This window comes from Miniopterus schreibersii (assembly GCF_964146895.1).
Source record: "Miniopterus schreibersii genome assembly, chromosome: 15".
Lineage (NCBI taxonomy): Eukaryota > Metazoa > Chordata > Mammalia > Chiroptera > Miniopteridae > Miniopterus > Miniopterus schreibersii.
This window is the reverse complement of record NC_138115.1, coordinates 15,098,766-15,120,780: the sequence shown is the minus strand read 5'-3', so window position 1 is coordinate 15,120,780 and position 22,015 is coordinate 15,098,766. Positions and strand designations below refer to the sequence as shown.

The following is a 22,015-nucleotide window of genomic DNA, read 5'->3' as shown; positions in this document are numbered from 1 at the left end:
AAACTTGTAAATGCACATATATTTGTTAATGCACATGAAGGGCACATCTATACTGCTGGGGAGAAGTGAGGAGCTGGGGGCAGAGGGAAAGGGACATTTGGGTTTTAAGTTGTTTACTTCGGTAAAGCTTAATTCTTTTGCAATGAGAATTGAATCATGAATTAACTGTAGGCTAAGAAAAAATGTGTAAAATATTCCAGGTTTCACATACCACTGGGGGCCAGGGGCATGTAGTATTTCTAGAGACAGGACTTGAGAAATGGTTTTATTTGAAGCGTTTCAGAAATTAACGCCTGCCAGTGTGCTACAGTGAATAACTTGTGAACATTTCATCTGAAAATCCCACGTTTATTCACTGCCGTAGTAGAACAAAGCATGAAACAAGCTAGACAGGAGAGGGCTATTTCTCCTCTAGTTTATGGACGACTGTGGCTTTCCATAGACCTGGCACATAGTAGGCATTCAATAAATACTTGTAGAATAAAACTACTGGCACTATTTAATTTGGGGAAGTATGGTGCCTGCCTTTGATCAATTAAATCAAACATATTAAAATCGTGGTAGATACATATACAAGATTCAACCCAGTGTGAGGAATGAATGGACAGAAAGGACGTGGTTTCCATTACAGAATACAGGCAAGGAAGATTTGGAATATAGGCAATACTGCTGTACTTTAAAATAGAACAAAACAAACAAAGAAACCCCTGAAAAAACAGATCTTAAGAACCTGATTCTAACCCTATGCAGCCCCCTGGGATAAAGCTCTTATAAGGTACAGACCAGAGTAACCAGCAAAGAAGAAAGGGGCTCGGGGGGGGGGGGGGGGGTTGTTCTCCACAGCCCTACCCCTCCATCAGGGGAATTCAGGGCCTGGAATAAATGATTGCTAAGCTGCCTTCCAGCGCCAACCTTCCGGCAATCTGTGAGTGGCTTGCTCAGGTGGCTCAGTGGCCTCAAAGGAGCTGGAACCAGTTCTTTAGCTTCAAAGGAACAGAGAGCCTTGGGCTTGCATGTCAAATGTCAGAGTAAAATTAAGCCATGGCCCCACCTCCTCTGCAGATCACCTGTCAGGGCGTGAGCTGCAAGAGTCATGGTGGCCCCTTCATTTTGAAGGGCGGGTTGGGAAGGGAGGCAGAAAGTGGCAACATGCCATCCCAAGGTCAGTATAAAACTCTGCATTGTTTTTAGCTCTTTCAGGCCCTTTTTACTCTTAAAGCCATAACTTCACTTTGGATTTGCCAATATTAAATAAGTGACTAAGCAAATAAATACATAAAGCAAACACGAGGACTCTAGGTCTGGGAATGCAGGGGACCCCATTTCCAGAGCTGCATGTTCACTCTGCTGCCATTGGTTTGTTCCTGCCAATAACCAAGAAACAGTTTGTAGTGTGACTATCCTGAGAACCACGAGCTTGTTTTTAAATTGTACCAGATGTGCATCCACGAACTCAGGCTTGTGTTTTCATCCAATTTTTATGTTTTGATGATGTACACTCTTGCCGCTCAAAGTGTGGTCCACACACCAGCAGCACTAACATCGCCTGGGAGCGGGCTTGCCAGATAAAACATAGGAAATTCAAAGTTAACTGGGCAATCCAGCTCTTTTCTCTCTCTCTCTCAATCTGGCAACCCTACCTGGGAGCCTGTCAGAAATGCAGAACCTCATGCTCCACCCAGACCTGAGGACTCAGAATCTGCGTTTAATAAGATTCCCGGTGGTTGTAAAATCCAAGAGGCACTAGTCTCCTGGACTCCTACGATTTTAACCTTTCACTTTGAGGCAAATTCTGATCTCACATCTCCACCAAATGCAGATGAGAAAAGTAATCCATCAACAAGGATGTTGGCTTGTGTGTCTCCCTCATCGGAGAGTTTCATAATGTACTGTATGTGCAAACGGGTGCATTACTTAGCCTGGGCCTCCCGCTTTCCACCACTGGCCACCGGTGAGCTGGTCCTGTGAGCTGAATCCCGTCGCTGGGAGGGGACGCCAGGCTGTTAATTGCTTGCTGGGTGGTGGGCAGGAGGGGCGGGGTTACCATCTCGCCTTTGATCAGGAGGGAGAAGTAATGGTTTTACTTACATCCTGCTTTGTCTCCGCACAGGCCCAGAGCCCCAGGATCCATTTCAGGCTCGCTTTCTTCCTAGGATCTATTACTGCCTACATACTGCAGCCCGGAGCCTGGGGGGCGGGGAACCAAATGCTCTTTGTGGTACACCCACATGACAGGCTTCAAAATGGAAACAATATTTAAGCTAAACCTGAAAGATCAAGTTTGCTCAGATCTCACAACACAGGGAGCTTTTGAAAACACAGCAGCAGGTCTGTGTTTGATGGGGAGAGGTGATCAGGGATGGAGAAGCGAGGCCCTGCTAACAGCCCAAATCGCCACGTGGGAATCGACATTTCCTTTAATTCCTTATAAATAATAAGGTTAACGATAATGCACCCAGACAGAACCGCGAGAGTTTCAGTGTCTTTACAACTACATTCTTCTTCAGTCCGCAGAACAGTTATCTTAGGTGGGGGTGAAGGTGCAGAAGGTGATCGTTATAGAGAAGATCCAACCAAGTAGACACATTTTAAAAGTAAAATAAAATCAAGACAGGTCATTGGAGTAGCACATTCCCTGACTCCTAAAACAGTGCTCTTTTCCCTGCTCATAGAGGTTCATGCATTGGTGACCCTAACTACTCAGACCTCAGAACCCCTCATGGGACTTCAGGAAAGGAAGAAACCTTAAAAACATTCACAGAATCCTGTTATAAGTTCAATTGTGTCTCCTCAAATGTCATGTTGAGGTCCTAATCCCCATGTGAAGATGAAGGCAGAAGTTGGGGTCTTGAATCCACAAGCCAAGGAATGCCACAATTTCCAGCCAACCAACAGGTGCTGGGGAGAGGCACAGACCAGATTCTCTGTCACAGCCCAAAAAAGGGACCAACCCTCTGGGCCCCTTTTTAGCCTCGGGAGCTGTGGGACAATCAATTTCTGTTGTGTAAACCACCCCGTTGGCGGTACTTTGCTGCAGCAGCCCTAACAAACTAATACAACTCTTAAGGCGGGAAGTCCCATCCTGTCAGTAATGCTGACCCCGGGCACTTTGTGTTCCTCATCTCGTAGCCCCCTCTCTTTGAATCTGGGAGGTAGGAATGAGAAATGAGAAAGCTGAGGCTCCCAGAGGCTGAGGTGCTCAATCAAGATGACAGCTGACAGGTGGCCAAGCTGGAGTGACATTGGGGCAGTCACTCCAGATCCTGTCTTAACCACAAAACCTCACAGCCTCAGGTGAAGTGGCCAGGACAACCGACTATCATCTGCTGAGCCTTTTTGTAAATATGCCGGGCACTTTTAGGAACTCATAACACAACCATGAGGCAGAAACAAACAAACACCTATATGCTGCAAAACATATATATTCTATAGAGGAAGAAGCAGAAGCAATGAGGTTAAAAGACTGGCCCAAGGTCACACGGCCCGTTGGTGGTGGAACTGAGGTTTGAACCAGGTCTGTGAACTCTAGCAGAGTTCCGAGCTCAGATTTACAGGGTTCTCAGTGATAGGTGTGTGTCCCTTTCCAGATCAGTGTCCCCCTCTGTGTCACCATGCAGGCATTATCTTTCTGCATCTCTACCCACCACGCGCGCCCCTCTTTCCATATCCAAATGCACACACGAACATTTTCAGAAAGTTCCTTTCCTCCCTCTCTCTGCAAGAAAGCTCTGCTCCTTCCAAGTGGTGCAGAAGGTGGATTCATGCTGCAAAGCCTGTGAAATTGCTTCAGTCTGTGGGTGAAACTCTGATAATGTTCTAAGTCAGTTCCAGGAATTCTCCTGGGAAACACATTAGAGCACATCTGAGTGTAGAACACTGGTTCTCCACCGGGGGAATTTTGTCCCCCAGGGGACCTTCACAATCTCTGGAGTCAATTCTGTTTGTCACAACTGGGGTGCAGGGACACTACTGGCCTCTAGAAGGTAGAGCCTGAGATGCTACAAACACCTTGCAATGTACGTTTGCACTACACAAAAGTGTCCAGCCCCTCAAAATCAATAATGTTGAGGTTGAGAAATCCTGACACCGAGTGTGCCCAGCAGAGGCAAACTGCCCACGTACAAATTCCAGCTCTATGGCTCACTAGTTCCACAACCTGCAGTAATTTTTTTAAACTCCCCAGGGTACAGTGTTCTTATCTCCAAAATGAGACTAATAATAGTCCCCACACTGTGCCTGGCACAGTGTCAGCACTCAGGATAGTCACCCTTATTATTTCCAGAGCTGGGAGCTAGGCACCTGGCCACGGGTGCCAGTAGCTGCTGCTCGGTTGTACCAGTCGGCAGTTTTAGCTGAGGTGGGCATTCTCAGATTTATGAATGGCTGACTTAGGCACTTCCCTTAGGCACAAAAAGCAAGGCGCAATGTACAAGGAAACTCTTTTGTTTCAAAGTAAAATCATGCAGAAGAAATAATTTGGGCCACCCGTCTCTAAAATCATTTTCAAAGTACTCAGAAATTCTTTTGGGGACCTTTCCCGAGGTCTTTACAACAGGCCAGACACTGCATGCTTTAATGGAATTAATCCTCTAAACAGCCTTGTGGGATGGGCACTGCCTTCCCTGGTCCTTTTTAAACAAAACCAATTCTCCCGAAGTATTGGGACGTAAGATCAAGCAATGCCGTTAGGTTTTCATTCACTATTACTGTTTTTCCTGTTGCGTTGCAGCGATCACCTTCCAGTGGGTTCCCCAACCCTCTTCAGGAGCAGGGTTACTTTAGCAACATGATAGGCTTTGTGGGTCAGTGGGGCACCTGATGAATGGTTTAACATGGACAATATGCATTATATAACATGCACAATACATAATCAATCAGATATATAATCACTCTTTGGTTTCCCAGCCCCGAGTCAGCTGACCCACAAATTCTTGGAACTTAACCCACTTGGGGAGAGATTCTGTCTGTGGTCTAAGGGGCTGGGTCTGAAGAACCCCTTGCTACGTGGTGGCCACATGACATTAAAACAAGAGCAGGGGCGTGGTGGGGAAGGACAGAAGCAGGTTCAGCCTGGGCTCCCTACCTCCTAGCATGTGACCTCAGAGGTGTGACTTAGCCTCTTTGTAAAATGGGACACCTGAGACCCACATGCTGGGGGAGCACAAGACTAACCAGAGTTACATGAAAAAGGAGGCATTCGGTAATGGCTGCTGTCTCTAAGGAGCTCTGCTTCTTGTCATGGGCTTGGATTCCACGGCCACAGGGCATATGAGACTCCACTGGGGTTTGTGAACTGACCACGACCTCACATTTAAGTGTCACTGTGTCACTTTCCTGTCTTCTTTTAGTTCCTTCGTGAGTGACCCCTCTTTGGCCCTGACCCCTGTGTTCAGGCCACATCACACACTCTCTATGTCAGCCAAGTGAATTGACCCCGCTAATCTACTGCTATCCCGAATCAATGGCAATAATGGTCATGCAATATAAAGTTGCCCTGGGCTGAAGTGCAGAGCCCTTGGATTCTTTTTATAACCTTATATTGACAGATAATTAATATACCTTATTTGGGTAAAATGACTCAAGGAGAGCAGGGACCATTTCTGTCTAGTTTCTGTTGAATTGTACATAGTAGGTGCTCGATAAATATTTGTTGAACTAATTGCTAAACAGGTGAGCATTAGTTAAGTGCCACATAATGAGGTATGTGGTATGTTTCCCCCCTAGTGTCTTCTTTCATTTCTTTTCAAATAATCGAAATAATTTGTAGGCAGGAGCACGAGAGCTTAGCTTTTAATCTCATCAACAAAGAACCTTCCAAAGAGGAGACATTCCTTTGGCCTCGGTTGTTGGCATTTCAGATGTAATTACATTTTTCACCCTAAAATTTCCCAACAAGATTAAGAGTCCCACACAAAGTTCCCTTAACCCTCTACTCAAAGGTTTTCACAAGGAGCTCTGCCCACTTTTCATGGGGTTTCTGAAAGATGCCAGCTGCCGGCAACCATGAAACGTGAAACACAAAGGGCTCGTAATCTCCTGGAACAGCACTGCCTGCACAGTTCTCTGCAAACCTCTCCAAGAATATGCCAAGGTCTGCAAGTGTCTACATGCTTTTCTGCAAGCAAAAAAGATGCAACCTTGCCTTTCTCAATAAGCTGCTTCTATCATTTCCTTTATCTATTCCAGATCAGACGAGATAAGAGTGTATAAACATGGCAGAAAAAAGGCAGGCAGCCTTAGCATTTTCTTTGTAATGCCACTTGCTTTATGGCCTCTGTGGAGTTTCTCCTGACTTCACATCATGGTGATAGTTCTGGTAGCCCCTGAGAAGTTTTAAACTTCTTCATATACCTAATTCCAGCTGGCTATTAACTGTACTAGTTTATTGAGGGCTTTTGAATGTGTAGGCATATATTTTTTGTTACTTAGGCCGTTTGCTGGCTCCTAGGAAAGTTATCGTTCCTGAAGGGGGCTTTTGGTCCAAAGCACGAAGATCCCCATAGAGAATGATTTCATTTGTGTCTTTGAGGATGTGAGTCCATGTAAAGCGGTGACAGTGGTCAGACTGGTGCTCAGTGCTCCAACCTGGTTCAGGAGACAGCCACTGAGTAAACATTTAGATCTTTATAATGCACAGCAGATTCTTGGTAAATAGTTACAGAAGTACTGATGCTGCAAGCCTGTAAGAGGTGGTCAGTGAAGAGGCTTTGAAAGGAGGTGATGGTGGCGGGAAAATAAGACAAGGGCCAGTATTTACTGAGTGCTTGCTATGTACCTGCACTGGGCTAGCATTTTAAATCATTATCTTTTTGAGCTTCCTAAAAGCCCCCATCTTGCAGATGAGGACACTGAGGCTTAGAGAGATTAAATAATGTGCCCAAAGTCACACAGCTACTAAGGGACAGATCTGGGAGGCAGAGCTCCCACTCCCACTCCATAAACTCCTCCACATGCCCAACCAGCTGAGCCACACCAGCCAGGGCATTTGCAATAGATTTTGATGACAAAGAACAATAACTTTGAACCCCAATTAAGTTAAATGTTTCCCCCCCAAAAGAGCACTATCCTTCTCATTAGTAGACATGTATTGCAAAAAATAAATAAATAAAATGTGCTCATTATATTTTTAATTTTATCAACAAAAAACACTGTGAAACGTGTTTTCTTTCTTGTTATACAAATACTTATATAATATTCTTGATTTTGTTTTTTATTCCACAAAACTTAAAATATTTACTATCTGGCTATTACAAAAAAAACTTGCTGAAACTTGATTTAGGACAGTGGCCGGCATGTGGTAGATAACGCAGGAAAGGAAATGCCAGCTCTCATCTTTCCTGGCATCCTAGCCCCTGCACCATTTTCCTCATGAAGGCAACTTGGCTAAAGGTCCCAATTCCCCTTTGTATGTTTTATTAGATACTGCATATATATACCCACAAGTTCTAGGTAAATACTGGGCAAAACATAGCTGCCCAATATAGGAAGGGAAATGAAGCTTAATGGTGGTGCTGAGCTACTTGCCTTCTCCTTTTCAGGACCATTCATCCCTTTTAAAGGCATAGGGCCCTGTGGGCTCCTAGTTAACTACTCCAAACAGTGGTGGTAGCTCCACCTGCTAGGGCAAATAGCCCATGTTGAAGACCAAAGAGAAGGCAGGTTGCAGCAAAGCTCTCTCCAAATATAGTCGTGGGCACTAATTCTATTTGAGGGTCTGGGAGGAAACCCAGGAGCAATAAGAGCAGCCAACCTAGCCAACCCTGTCTTTCTCTCTGAGTGTGATAACTAGCCTGAGGGCACTGGCCTACCAAAGGCTCTGAGAAGGCCTGCAATGAAGAAACCTTTTTAATTCTGTTTAATCCAGTTTTGCTCAAACTTATTTGAACACAGAATGCTTTTATTATAACTTAAAAAAAAAAGGTGTCTTATCCAATACTGTCAGTTCTCTGAGGAACAACTTTAGGGAATTACTACTGCAGGGGAAGGAGCAGTTGACCAAGAGTCAGTCATTTCAAGTTCATGTCCGACCTCCCATGTTCATCTCTGCATCTTTGGAAAAATCTCAACTGTTGGAACCTCACTGGTTTTTTTTAATACTCACCTGAGGATATGTTTTTCATTGATTTTAGAGAGACGAAGGGAGAGAGAGAGAAACAGAGAGGGAGAGAGAAACATCAATGTTAGAAACATTGATCGGTTGCCTCTCTTCAGGGACCAGGGATGGAACCTGCAACCTGGGCATGTGCCCTGGCTGGGAATCAAACTCGCCACCTTTCAGTGCACAGGACGACACTCCAATCAGCTGAGACATACGGGCCAGGGTGGAACCTCACTTTTTTACTTTCTGAACAGGCATGGTGCTACCTGCCTGCCACCCTGATAGAGCTGACGGGGATCAGTTGAAAATCAGGGATGGACATGGTGTTTTCTCTACACTGGTGAGGGAGCCGTGTGCGTGAGACAGAAGTGGGAGGAGCAGCAGTCAGCCCTCAGCACTTGGAGGACATTCCCAATGATGCATGGACTGGGCTGAAGGCTCCCCCAGCTGTCCCTGCCCTCAGTGTTTGCTGGAATGGCAGTGACCAGCCGAGGGGGGGTGGAGAGAGCCCATCCTTCCCTGCACCCGGTCCCTGCCCAAGGCGAGAGGCCCACCAAGGAGAGCCACTCAGGTACATAAAGCTCCCCGAGGGCCTCCAAGGGTGGGAGTCCCGCGCCTCCACCCAGGTGTCGCCCTCACCCACGAAGTCTGGAACCGGCTTAGCAGTCTGGCCTCTGCGAATGCGTTGGTGCATCCGCAATCTTCAAAATAACAACACGGAGAAAATTCCTCCGGCGCGCCTCGGCTTGCGCCCTCACCCACAGTCACCTCCTTATCTGCCACCAGCCTGCTGAGTAGGAGGGACGGAGTCTCTGCGGCTCTGAGCACTTGCTTGTTCTCCGTCTCTGCTCTCCACCTTCCCTGGGAGGCAAGGACAATTCTCTTCTGTCGCCTGTCCTCGTGAAGGCCTGCGAGGCTGAGCTGAGTGTGGAACCTGCTGGTGGAGATGCTGTTGGCCGGGCCAGTCATTCCTCTCTCAAAAGGAAAGCTTTCATTTCCCAATGTGTCACCTGTCTCCAGACAAAGGGGCGCGAAGGGTTCCCTCTAATGTGATTTCATCATATCCCCAAGCTAGTCCTGGCGCCAGGGGTTACAGTATAAACAGAAGTAAATGGTAAATGCGACCAAGGGCAGCAAAGAGCCCTACCTGCAGCACCCAGTCAGAACCCAACACCGTGGGCAACGGGACACCCCGTTTTCAACCATGGAGGGTTTTATGTTTTTGTACAGGAATTTATGCGGAAACTCGTTTCAAATAATGCAGTTACATCAGAGATCAAAGGGCACTGAAAGAAGAGCGATGCTGGGGATCAGCAGGCTGCTAATTCCACCGCCGCTGACTCAGGGCAGCCACAGGCATCCTGCTTCCTTGCTGACACCTGAGTGTGGAACAAAGAAGCCTCACAGCGCTGCCAAGAACAATTGCTCTGGGCAACCTTCGCCACTCCCACCCTCCCCGAGGGCTGCCCTGTGCCCACCCCAGCGTGGCGAGGCTCTCCGACGGCCTGGTGCAGAGCAGACATCAAAATTATGCACAGATGTCAATATGTCAACATGGAAAGGCAATCATGGGACACTGAGTAAATAATACAGTCTTTAAAGGCTTAAGCCAGCACGGAAGGGTGGTGGAACCCATACCTGACCTGGGTCTGTGTGACTCCAGGGCCTGCGTGCTCACCACCCGCTCAGCACCAGAGACCGTGCAAAGTCTAACTCTGTCCCATCAAGTATACACTGACATGACCATCTCCGTGTAGGAAAATGGACTTTAAAGTGGCACTTTCTCCGAATGAGGATTATAAGAAATGCTTTTTCCTGATGCCTCATCAAACCCTCTAAGTTTTCTACAGTGAACCGAAAAGTAATAAATGGGGGAAATGAAGGGGCCACTGGAGGATTTCAGGTTTCCTGGAGAAAGTGGTCTTTGTGATTTTTATTTCAGAGCCTCATCCTATGTTTTCCTCTGCAGGTGAGAGGTACAATATACACGGAGGGCTCTTTAGCCGCACATGGGCTTTCGCCTTTTCATTCTGGGTCTAACAGGCTTCACTGAGAAATGATCTCCTCTCAAAGAGATGATAAGCTTTCTTCTGTATCACCCAGAAGTTCTGCTTCCACCGCCTTGCACCTGCACAGCGACAAGGCGCTAAGGACATGCTTGGAGATGGACAGGATTCTCAGCTGCCCAAGCCCTGAGAGTACAGACACAGACATCACAGGAGGAGCTGAACCTACTAGGACACACAGTGGGGTCACAAAGGAGCCTGGCTGACCCTCAGGCTCTGGAAAGCTCCTGGAGACTGAAAGAAACAACAGGCAGGATGCAGAGAAACATCCCAGAGATTCCATCACCATGGGAGCAGCCCTGTGAGCCCCAAGGCAAGTGTGACCCACAGTAGGATCTGCATGGGACAGATGAGGGGGCGTAGGGAAGGACTCCGCAGGACAGTTGTTCTCGGTTGTATGCTGGGATTCCCAGCATTTGCATTCTATTTTCTGGAAAACCTAGCTAGAAGGTACACATAAGAGTGTACATTCCTATCCTAGAGTCTCTGACAGGCATGTTCCTGGAAAAGGTCCCCGTGGCCACCCAGGGAAAATGGAGATTATAGCACCTATTTCACGGGATCATCTGGTAGCAAGTGGGCAGCAGTCTCCCTGCAGAGCTCATGTCACTCTGGGAAGGCCTTTGTGGGAAAGGCCCGAGATAGAGTTAAGACACATCTGGGCGTGACAAGTGGCCTCCAGCCAGTCGACGCCTCAGTGGCAGAGAGGAATATAGCCATTCTAGCTGGTGGTGGCCATAAATATACACTCTTATTTTGGACGTTGTTGCCTGGTTTTCCATTTTGTTGGGACCATGGAGATGGTTGGAAAGAGAGAGAGCTGGACTTCCTCTCTCTGAAACACCAGGAAAGTTCTGGCTCAGCTTGTTAACATTGCCCACCAATGGGTGGCTTCCCAAAGCCAGCCTTGAGGAGTGTCTACTCTTGGCCTACCGATTTAGGAAGAACTCTGCGCCTTCTCCAATCCACATTCACCCACAAGAGGAACCTCTCAACTCCCTGGAAGTGCCGTTCTGGCCATATGTTTAATGCTCACTTACAGGAGTAGGCAAAAGTAGGTTTACAGCTTTTCATATGGAAATAATACAATAGTTAATAAATAATACAAGAATAAATACACTCTGTGTTTCATGTACTCACAGCTGTAAACCTACTTTTGCCCACCCCTGTATTAGGAGTCATGAATCAACATCTGACACTGAATGGTGTCCTCACATCACTGAGTGGTTGTGTTCTTTAAAAACCCTTCCATCTTCCTGGTAACCTGGGTGACCCTCTGGAAACGAGAGTGTATAACATCGTGATGTCCCAGGTGTAAGACAGTTTATGAGCAGGATTGTCACAAAGGGCGATGCATGTCTCTCCGGCACCTGTTAGCACGCGGACAGAGCTACCTGCCATCGGCGCTCTCTTCTCCCTGCTCTCACCCGTGGCTGGATGTCCCCAAGTCCACTCAGCTTATTATTTTTCTTTCAGAGTTCAGTTTTCCATACTCCTCCCACCCATTGATATCTGATTAATTCTCACCAGATGTGAGCGTCTGGTCTTCTCCAAGATTTGTTATTTCCCCTCCATGTTCCTAACCTTCTTCGGGCCACTTGTGTGATTTTTCTGACCTCTCTAGTGTTTCCAGCGCCTCCCAAATTAGTGTCATCTGCGACTTTCTTTCACATGTTCTTTTCTCCCCTTTACAGATCATTAATAAAGAGGCTAAACAGGACCAGGCCAGCACCGCAGTCCAGAGCAAATGACAAAGGGGTGGGAGAGGCTGGCCTCCCCCGAGCGCCAGCGCCGGCACAGGGAATGTGCAATGTAATGCGACAACGCCCATGCTCATGTCTCACCGCTGTTTGTTTATGAGTTCACGGCCAGATCGAGGGGCCTGGGAGTGTGGGCATATCCAAGCCAACGAGCCTTGCTTTGCCAGGTAACTCACAAGCTCCAGAAAAAATCCACCAGAACTTATTTACTGCCCTTTATTCAGCTTAAAATCTTCTGCCCCAGCGCCTGAGTCAGTCATATTCCAGAGCAGAAAGCAGTGGATTAAGACATCATTAATATTACTCTTTTTCCCAGCTGGTGTGGCTCAGAGGCTGAGCATCGACCTAGGATCCAGGAGATAGTGGCTCGATTCCCGGCTGGGACACATGCCCGGGTTGCAGGCTCGATCCCCAGTTGGGGGCATGCAGGAGGCAGCCGATCAATGGCTCTCTCATCATTGAGTTTCTATCTCTCTCTCTCCCTTTCCTTTCATCTCTAAAATCAATAAAAATATATTTTTAAAAATATATTATTCTTTTCTCTCTTCCAATTCACCAGTTCACAATTGTTTATCAAAAATTCATTGGCTTTTCACATTACTCACTAGATTTTTCTTTCGGCAGAAAGAAACCCTCTGCTAGAAACACAGACTGATCCAAGGTCTCCAGCCATCAAACCTGCCTTTGCTATTCCCAGGTATCATTAAAATGAAGGTGACTGAAGAGGGTGTGCTTTTAGGGCACACATGGTTTAAGACTTGCTAGAAATTGTGTAGCCGGCTTGTGTGGCTATGGTCATAGGAATAAATTTCCCCTTTTGATTTTTCTTCCTTTTGTCTTTTCTTTTACCACCCCGAATCCCAAATTCACCCGCTCCAGAGTTATCAACCACTTTCTTCAGTTACCGTATACAGTCAGCTCTTCCAAGCCCAGTAGTAACAACAATAATGATGTTCTATTGAGTCCCTCACCCTGCAGCAGGCTCACCTCACCTCATTTCATCATCTCATCTCATCTCATCTCATCTCATCTCATCTCATCTCATCTCATCTCATCTCATCTCATCATCTCATCCTCACCATGTCCCTGGGAGGTGTGCACAACCTTCCACAGATGAGAAAATGGAGAAGCAGATTGGGGACACTCACACAAGGCCACCCAGCCATACAGTGCTCAGAATTTCAAGACGGGTCATCATTCATTGGTAAGCAGCCGAAATCTCATGAGGCCACCCCTCAGATGACAGAATTCTTGATTCTTAGAGCGTTCAGGGGTGCAAGAGCCAATGGCACCTTCCTTCTCTCTCTGGGTCCTTTTCAATGTTCTATGATTTCAGGAACAGGATTTTTTTCTAGAACACTATGCCCCACACATCTCTGTGATCTATGGCTGCTGATTTTTCTTTGCAATCTTTGATATTCAAGTTCTCTCCTTTTCTTTGAGAGTCAGAGGAAGTCTAACTCTTGAAGTTAGACTTCAACTATGCTCATGTCACTGCAGTGAGAGGCCAGAGACGCCCCCGTTGGTTGGTATACAGGCAAATGCAAAACAGGGCGAGTCAAAGTCTGCCCCTCCCTTGGCCAGTCCAACCAGACACAGAGGGGAAACAGGCCTCTAAATTCCTCTCCAGGTCCCCTCCCTCCAGCAATGGCCTGCCCCGGCTGTGACACACAGGGAAGAAACCTAGAGGCATGTTCAATTTAGTCTTTCTCTTACCTCCCCACCCGAGTCCTCCTGGCTTCACTTCCTAGCCTCATCTCCAGTTTGTCCATTTGTCCGTATTCCCCACCACTGATACCCAGGTCAGCACCATCAGTTCTCTCACAAATGATGGAGCGGCCCCTACATCTGCTCTTCCTGCCATGGCAATTCATCTTCTCCAAAGCGGCCAGGTTTGTTCTGCAACATAAATCAAATCATGTCATGTCCCTACTTAAAAGCCAATGATTTTCTTTTCATTTTTTAATTTTTCTTAGGCTAAAACCCAAACTCTCTACCTTGGTCAACATGATCCGACCCCTTCCCACTTCTTCCTCTTCCTCTAAAGTCTTATTCTTTACCCAGAGTTGTGGTCTTCAAGCTCCCTCAGCCCATAACGCCCTTTCCCACCTCCAGCCCTTTGCACACCTGCCTGGGACCACCTCCCGGGTGGTCCACATCCTGGCATAGATACCTCCTGACTCTCCTCCTTTCAAGGCTGGGCCTAACACTCATTTCCTTGGAAAGATGCTCAATGAACATCCATTTGGAAGTAGGTTCTTTTTATTAATCTCAATATCTTCCTGTTTTCCATCAAAGCAATGATCAAAATATATAAGGTTTCCATTCATATTTTTAATTCTATATGATATGTTTTCCTCAACTAGATGGTAAGATTCATGGAGTAGCAATCACAACTTACTCAGCATTGTTTCCTCAGCATCTAACCAAGAATTTAACCACCTGAGGAAAGCATGGATGAGTCAGTAAAAGCAATCAAATGAATGGGTAAGTAAATGAAAGAGAAGTCTCTGTAGCCAACGGCACGCAGAGCTGATGCATCAGGTCCTCAGCCACGGGAGATTTAGACTGAACTAAAAACCCTCCTTGGCAGCTCATTCAGGGGGTATAAAAGCAAACCTCCACTTTGCAGAGAAACCAGGACTTCAGTTGAGAAACCAGGGCTCCTTCCAGGGCTTCCTTCCCAGCCACAGGACCCTTCCTGCCGCAGGGCAAGCGCAGGCTGGTGGCTGGGCCCTGTCTACGAGGAGAAGGCAAAGGAGGGTAAACTCTCTGCCACAGCCAAGAACACTCTGTCCCCACTCTGCCTGAGGGGAGGCGGGAGAGTCCCCCAGCCTCGGGCTCTGCTTCTAGTGTGACAAACCCTTCCTGGGGCCCAGTGCTTGGTGCCGCGCTCTCACTCTGCAACGTGGTCCGTGCGCTGGTGGCGCAGAGCTACGGTTTTTCATTTTGAACAGGATGCATCTGCTGGCATCACAGCCCCCTGCCAAAGCTGGTTAATGCCCACATCTGTATTCTTATGAATCAGGTCCGAAAAATTTGCATGTGTTTTCAATCTAATAAGACGTATTCTTTTCTAGTGGTTTAAGAAATAAAAATGATCTTGTGCTCTATGTCTGCCCAACTAGGAGAGTTCACAGGAAAAGCTGGAGCATTCAAGCGTCAAGGCCGACGTGGCACTAGGTCTCACACGGTGGCTCGATTTGGTCCCTCACTGCCCCACCTCATTAAATGTTCACATCCACAGCGCCTCTTGGGGGTCCAAGGAAAGCCCCTCCATTCAATGGAAATGAAGTTATTTGCTGACACGAATGATTGCCACATCCAGTGGGTTTTCCCAAAAGAAAATGATGGTGAATTAAGTAGCTGCTTTCCTGTATCTTGGAAAGCAAGACAGAAAATGCAGTTAGGGTTCCAGGAGGACATTTTCACGTTGGAAAGTGGGGGGCAGAGGACAGTGTTTGAATATGCATCTCAGGGAGGCCCATGAGGGCAACAACATGCTGGAAACATGACCCCATGGACCCTCTTCAGGAAAATCGTGACAGTGAGGCAGGACAAAGGGGAGTTCTAGCCTTGAGAAAACAGGAGTAAGGATGAGCCAATAGGGAGGGGAACAGAGAGAATCTGGGAGCAGGGTATATGGTGCATCCAGGCAGCACCGCTACGTAATTTGCAGTGCCCAGTGCAAGATGAACTTGTGGGCCCCCTTGTTCAAAAATTACTAAGAAATTCATATCGGTGACAGCAGCGCATTAAACCGAGAGTGGCGCCTCTAGGCTCAGGGTCCTGTGACTACACGGGTCACACACGGATCATGTTGGGCTGGGGCGTGAGGCCTGGCTTGGGGAGGAAGGCTAGCTCTGGGGGCTGTCAAAGCTCTTTAGAAAAGCAAACTTTCCCCGGCCCACTTTGCTCTCGGAAAGCACCACCCTTGAATGGTCACAGTGAGAGAAATAAATTGTGCCTGGGCCAGAAGTGGCGAAAAAGGGAGGAGCTGTCAGGGTTGTTACGCGAATCCCAATTCTTTGTCATTTTTGGAACAACTTTTCCCAAATTATGATTCATTTTAGCACCAAAAACACCAGATTCGAGCCAGGGCCTTTAGATACTCTTATACACGTATTGCCGATGCTGAGTAAAGTAACTTCTTGTAATGTTTCTTTTATAAGGGTAATAAATCACAATATTCAAAACAGTTAATTTTTAACGTGCCACTATTATCCATCCTCAGTTATAAATTTAACGTCTCCTTGGGCCCCACAGATTGTAATGTGACGCAGAACATGCAGCGGCTGTTCAAAATAGAAGGTTCCCCAGCATCTCATTATTTAAGTCCCTAAGATACGGTTTTAAAAGCCTGAAGATATCTGAGTAAACTTGTTTAAAGGAGTCATAAAGAAAGATAAGTAGTTTCCTCAGAAGCCTATAAAGTTTATTACAACATATTAAAGTGGAATTATATATTGACTAATTTTCAGGAGACATTTGTTTTTGGGGGTACATGGCGTTTGGGGAAATTCATGAGCAAAGCAAGGTCTTCTGTGGGCTCTGGCACCAGTTCCATCCTGAGGACGATAGCACGGTTCCTATCTCGGGGGATGGCAGGGTGGATGTCATGAATCTTACGAAAGAGCAATAAAAATCGTTATGGTTCAGGAAGAGACAGAAATGCAGCCTCACACCCTAACCTTCATGATACAGATGCAGCAGCTTCATAGAAAAGCCCCAAATAGGACCACACTTCTCAGGACAACCCCCAAACTATTAGAGCCTTCCTCCATGCATGTGGTAGGCAGATTGGACACGTTTGCTTTTTAACATTATGAAACCTTTTCTTCTCATTGAATAGCGTTTTAGGTCAATTTATTCTTTTATTAGCTTTTCTAGGTGAGTAAATGTGATATTTCTCTTAAAGTTTTCCCTAGACACAGGGACAGTCTTTCAGACAGAACCTAAAGAATTGACCTGCTTTCCCCACATCCTCATCCTGACAAGCTCCCCTTTGGAGCCACTTCACTTCTGGAAGACACAATTCCAGTGCCATTCCCCCCTTTACCCAGGAAAGACAGACGGGAGGAGATGCTCTGATGTGACCAGGAACAAGGTTCTGTTGGCAGCATACGGATCCAGGAGGTGTTACGACTTTACTACACAGAAAGAAATTGTACCTGAAAATTACCCCCTGGGTAATACCTGCAGGACCAGAGGAAGCAATCTGACTCATTGGTGGGACTACGACAGATTCAAACCAAGCAATGAAACACACCAATGGAACTGTCACCCATTGGGATAACGTACTAGTGATTGTTTTAAAATTCACCCAAAGCCCCACTGCCATGAAATATGAAGGCGAGGCTTGAGGATGGCACACCTGTTAAGTTATCCCAGAAAACTGCCTCTCTAATCACAGACCTGGTGATTCTGCAGTCCTGTGACATCTCATGTTTGTCCCAGAAAAAGAACTACGTATACAGTACTTTTTGACCATAAAAAATCACCATGGCACACAATCTACCACATTCCTACCTCATTCCATGTCACCATAGGTACATTCAACGCCAGGGAGCTGTGACCTGGTGTCAAACAGCCTGCAGTATCCTGGAGAGATGTGAGTCCCAGCAGCAAAAGTCTCTAGAGTCCAACGTTCCGTTTATAACTGTGGCAACTGCAAGCACCGCTATTCCATTATAATGCACATAGGGCAGAAATAACGGGTGGGTTCTTCAAAGCTAAAAACCAACCTTTAGAAGAGCAAAACATTCTAAAAAATGCAATGCATGACATTTATAGTGCAAAGCTCCGTAGAAGAGCAACTGTAAAAAATGCAACAGATATGGCCGCTGGTGAGACCTGCCAATATTAAGATTTCTATTCTAATTCATTAGAGAGGCACAGTTATCCATTCTCCACCACTCTGCCTTGATCCTTGTGTTTTCTTCAGAACTGCCATAGAAGAGGTAGTCCAATCCATTAAATGGGCTTCTTAGAGATGACAATTCCAGCTCCATAAAAATCTACAGTTTTATTCTCCTTATTTCTTGCCAAACATTTGACACAACCAGGGAGATGCGAGAGTCACATCGCACTAGCATATCTGGCAAAAGCAAACAGTGGGCTGGAAACCACGACTGGAGAATTGTGACAGTGTCTGAGTCCACAGCCATGCCTTTAAACTGTGTGTAAATTCCAGCAAGGGCACAGTTTACATCTTAAATAACACAGAAACTTCTGAATCGTGCTCTCCCCAGGCCCAACAAGGCAGAGCAATAATACGGTTTCAGGGTGGCAGGGGAGTGGCAGGGGGGTGGGTAGGAAGGAGAGGGCTCTCGGGGATGGTCGCAGAACACAGAAGCGAACACGGGGCACAGTCACAACCATCAGCAAACACGATCGATCACGCACACGACACAACACAGCAGCAGAATGCAATCTTTTCAAGAAAAGTGATATAAAAGATGGTTTCTCACCCCTCGAAACAAAACTGGAACTTTGGTTTCCAGGCCCGGCTATGCCCATATGCCTTCTTCGTCATCCTGTGGCCGCCCGGAGAGGTGCACGGAGAGGGGGGGACACGGAATGAAAGAACAGAAGGTTAGTGACACCGCGACGCACCGCTCGGGCACACTGATCTTCACTTTGCTTGGAATCTTCAAGCGCTAGAGGAAGAATCCATAGTAACTTCAGTTCCACATCACCGACTTGTCAAATACATAACTGAGTTTCTTCTCTATGGCAACCCGCACGCAAAAACATTCCGCCCACCCGGCTCTGACTCTGTGTCAAAATTGGATTAGAAGATTAAAATTAGTCTACATTAGCAGACGATTATTTTTTTGGAAGGCGTGCAATCGGAATTGCATATGCCTAAGGAGTAGATTAAACCTTTTAAGTAAGCAGCGAAGTAATTATAGTAATCAAATACCCTTAATTTCTCTTAAGCTTAAAGTATCAATAAAGGCTGAAGAAGAATTAAAAAAAAAAAGGAAAAAAAAAGCTCTGCTTGGGTGGAACAAACTTCAGTAACTTCAGTAACTTCACCCTGGTTATTTCACAAAGGCTCAAACAGGCTGGGATCCCCAGTTGTCAGGTTCTGTTTTGCTCTCAGGCCAAGAGAGGATGTGCATGCCCTGGAATGATTATACATTTGCATGGAATGATTATACATTTGCAATCAAATAAGTTTCAAAGGAGAGAGTAAACTTTCAATTCAGTAGAATGCTTGTAGAAAGGAAATTTTGTTTAACTTAAAATTGTATTCAACTGTGGGTAAACTGAAACGTATTTGGTCTGAATTCTTGTTGCTGAAAACATTTCCAGAATGGCTCTGGCCATTTTCCCCACTTAGTGAAGCGGCAGATAGGCAAGGGAATTCAATATTTGAAGACAGACGTGTCTTCAAAAGAAGACCACCATCACGAGGCCTATTCTGAACAAGAATTCTCACTGTTTACTGCGAGGATAGACAAAGTGTAGAAGACTGAGGGGTTCAACTCGTGGCCTCACACGTAATTTGGGGGCTGTGTCTTTTAATAGATCCCCAATGAAACCAGGTTTTGCCTTGACATGCTTCTTTGTTTTCAAAACCAGGGCTAGGAAAAAAACAACAAAAATCTTGGAACATTTTCTCACTATTTGGATCCTTACTGCTTAAGTTGTTGCAATATCAGGTTGAATCATATGAAAACGCCAATATGTGATCATTTTTTATCTTTAAAAACAGCAGTTTCAGAGAGTTCATTCTAATTTTGCCAATAGGCAAAGGTAATTTCCATCTGCTCAAAGGTTTAGATCTGTGGTCTTGAACTGAATTTTCATATAATTTGTTTCCTTTCTATCTCTTCATATTTTATATTTTGCATTTAAAAATGTTATTTGGAGAAGAGGTTCAGAGAGTTCACCAGACTGCCAAAATGGCCATGGACCACAAAGGGTTAAGAATCCCCAACTGATAGGAGTCCATTAGGAGACTTGCACGCAGTCTGAACTGTACAACTTGGTGTGACTATGCACTGGACAGTTTAGATAGGAATATACTGGCAAAAATAAATACAGAAATAAGGTACAGTGATCATTTTGGCTGGGTCTTCTCATGTAAAACTGACCTGTGTTTGTCACTGCGCAGTCTAGCAATTGCTCTTGACCGAAAAAAAAAACCACTTCTTTTCCTCTATAACTTGAGAAACATTTATTTTTACATTCATTAAACTTCCTTTCAGTTTCTGGAGAAAAGCAAAGTTGGTGTCCCTTTTTATGCTAATAAGGAAAAGTCTACAGCATGGGACCCTGGGCACCCACAAATGGGTTACAAGGGTCTAGCCACCCCTTGAAATTCAACGCAGAACCTTGGGGGGGGGGTGTGTAAGTGTGTTTCTCTGGATGGAGGCTTTCATCATAAGGTTCCTGACCCCCAAGTTACTGCTGCAGGGAAACTCCGGGCACAGAGAGATGCTAAGGTTTGCCACAGTCACAAAACAAAACAATGCTTTTCCTACCACGCAGCCTGCAGCCCCTCCTGACCGCTTCTGAAAGACTACAAAATCACCCTCCTTGCAGAGCAGTTTATTTCATTTTGCATTTAAAAGCCAAAAGCATGTATACATTCAGTTTGTTTCAAATCCATTCCCACGGGGTTTTAAATTTTAAATAAGAAGAAAGAAAGAAAAGAGGAAAGCCACTGCCACCAAAATCCACTGCTATTTTCTTAACAGTGAAATGTGGTCTAATGCAAATCTCTTTTAGCAAATTAAATACATTAAAAAGCGGTAATTAATTATGATTGAATGAGACAGGAGTTGTAGCTTGAAAATATACACTGCCAATATCACTACTGTGCCTCGTCCACCATAGGGATAAAAAGGAGCTCCCAGATGTCGAGGGTTATTAAAAACCAGATGTTGAGATCGACGTCTTGTATGCCGGTGAATAAAGTAAAGAAATATGACAGTCCAATATAAACTTTGCTAACATTTAACATGGCAGAAATGTGGATAAATTCCTCTAGTGAACTTGTAATATTATGCATTTTTTTTTCAAGTTTTTAGTTTCTAAAGTTTAAAGTTTTCTTAAAAGAAAATAGAAAGGGAAGTGGTGGCCATTTCTGCTCTCTCTCATCTTCAAAGCCTCAACGTGAATTGACCCTAATCACCAAGTGATCTGGGTCAGCGTGAGTGTCTGCTTGGGGAATGAAAAACAAAAATGCAGGGGCTAATCAGAGAGGGAGCTCCGAGCAGTGCCAAACGTTCGCAGCTGTTCGACTCCTGCACTGCCTGCATCTCGGATGCAGATATTAATTTATTCAGCAATCTTACCACACAGAAATGTAAATTCGGGGACCAAAAATAAGAAACAGATAGATATTGCTTGATCACTAGCTTTATGCCACGTTATTTAGAAATATTTGGAGTTTTAAAGTGTATCTATCCGGCCGGGACAGTCTGTTTCCAAATCCACTTTGCACTGGCTGTTCCGGATGCTGCCTGAGTCGGCTCCCTCGTGTGTCCTTCGTGAGTGATGGCTATGCCAGGAGCTGCCAAAATAGCCGGATGGAAAGAGAACCTCTAGTCCATCAGTCATCCAAGGGCTTTCGTCCACAGCATCTGGGGATGGGAGCATCCAAGGTGGGCTGAAGCCCAGAGCGCCGTGACCACAACATACAGCAAATTCTGAAGACAGAGGAGCCTTAACTCTCAAATAAGCTCAGGATGTATCTATGGCTCGAGAGATGATATGAGGCCATGATGGCAATCCTGCATCCCAGATGCTGGGCCCTAATGGGATTCTCTAAATTCTGAGATAAAACAAAATTCCTCACCAGATGGGCCACTAACGGGGCCATGCTGATGACAAGATCTAAGGGCAAAGGACTGAGTCATCGCTGCAGGACTGGAGACTCACCGTGTGGGGGGCATTTATTGGCCCCGGCACAAAAGCTCTGGGCAGGAACTCTGTAATCTGACTTGATGAATGGCCGGTGTAAACCTTTAATTGGCCTCTATTTTGCAGCTTTAGGTACAACCAGCAGGCAAGCCCTAGCCCATCACTGGATATTTTTAAAAAACATTCAAAACCCCAAAACAAAACCTGGCAAT

General features: G+C 45.9%; 1 protein-coding gene across 1 annotated transcript in view; it reads right to left on the bottom strand.

Moving 5' to 3' along the window:
* Positions 1–22,015, bottom strand: part of ERC2 (ELKS/RAB6-interacting/CAST family member 2) — an 809,820-nt gene that overhangs the window by 142,473 nt on the left and 645,332 nt on the right. Inside the window, exon 19 of the mRNA XM_081160189.1 lies at positions 18,395–18,460. Coding sequence (XP_081016315.1) covers positions 18,434–18,460 — 27 coding nt within the window. The 3' untranslated portion in view covers positions 18,395–18,433. The remainder of the gene's footprint in view (positions 1–18,394; positions 18,461–22,015) is intronic.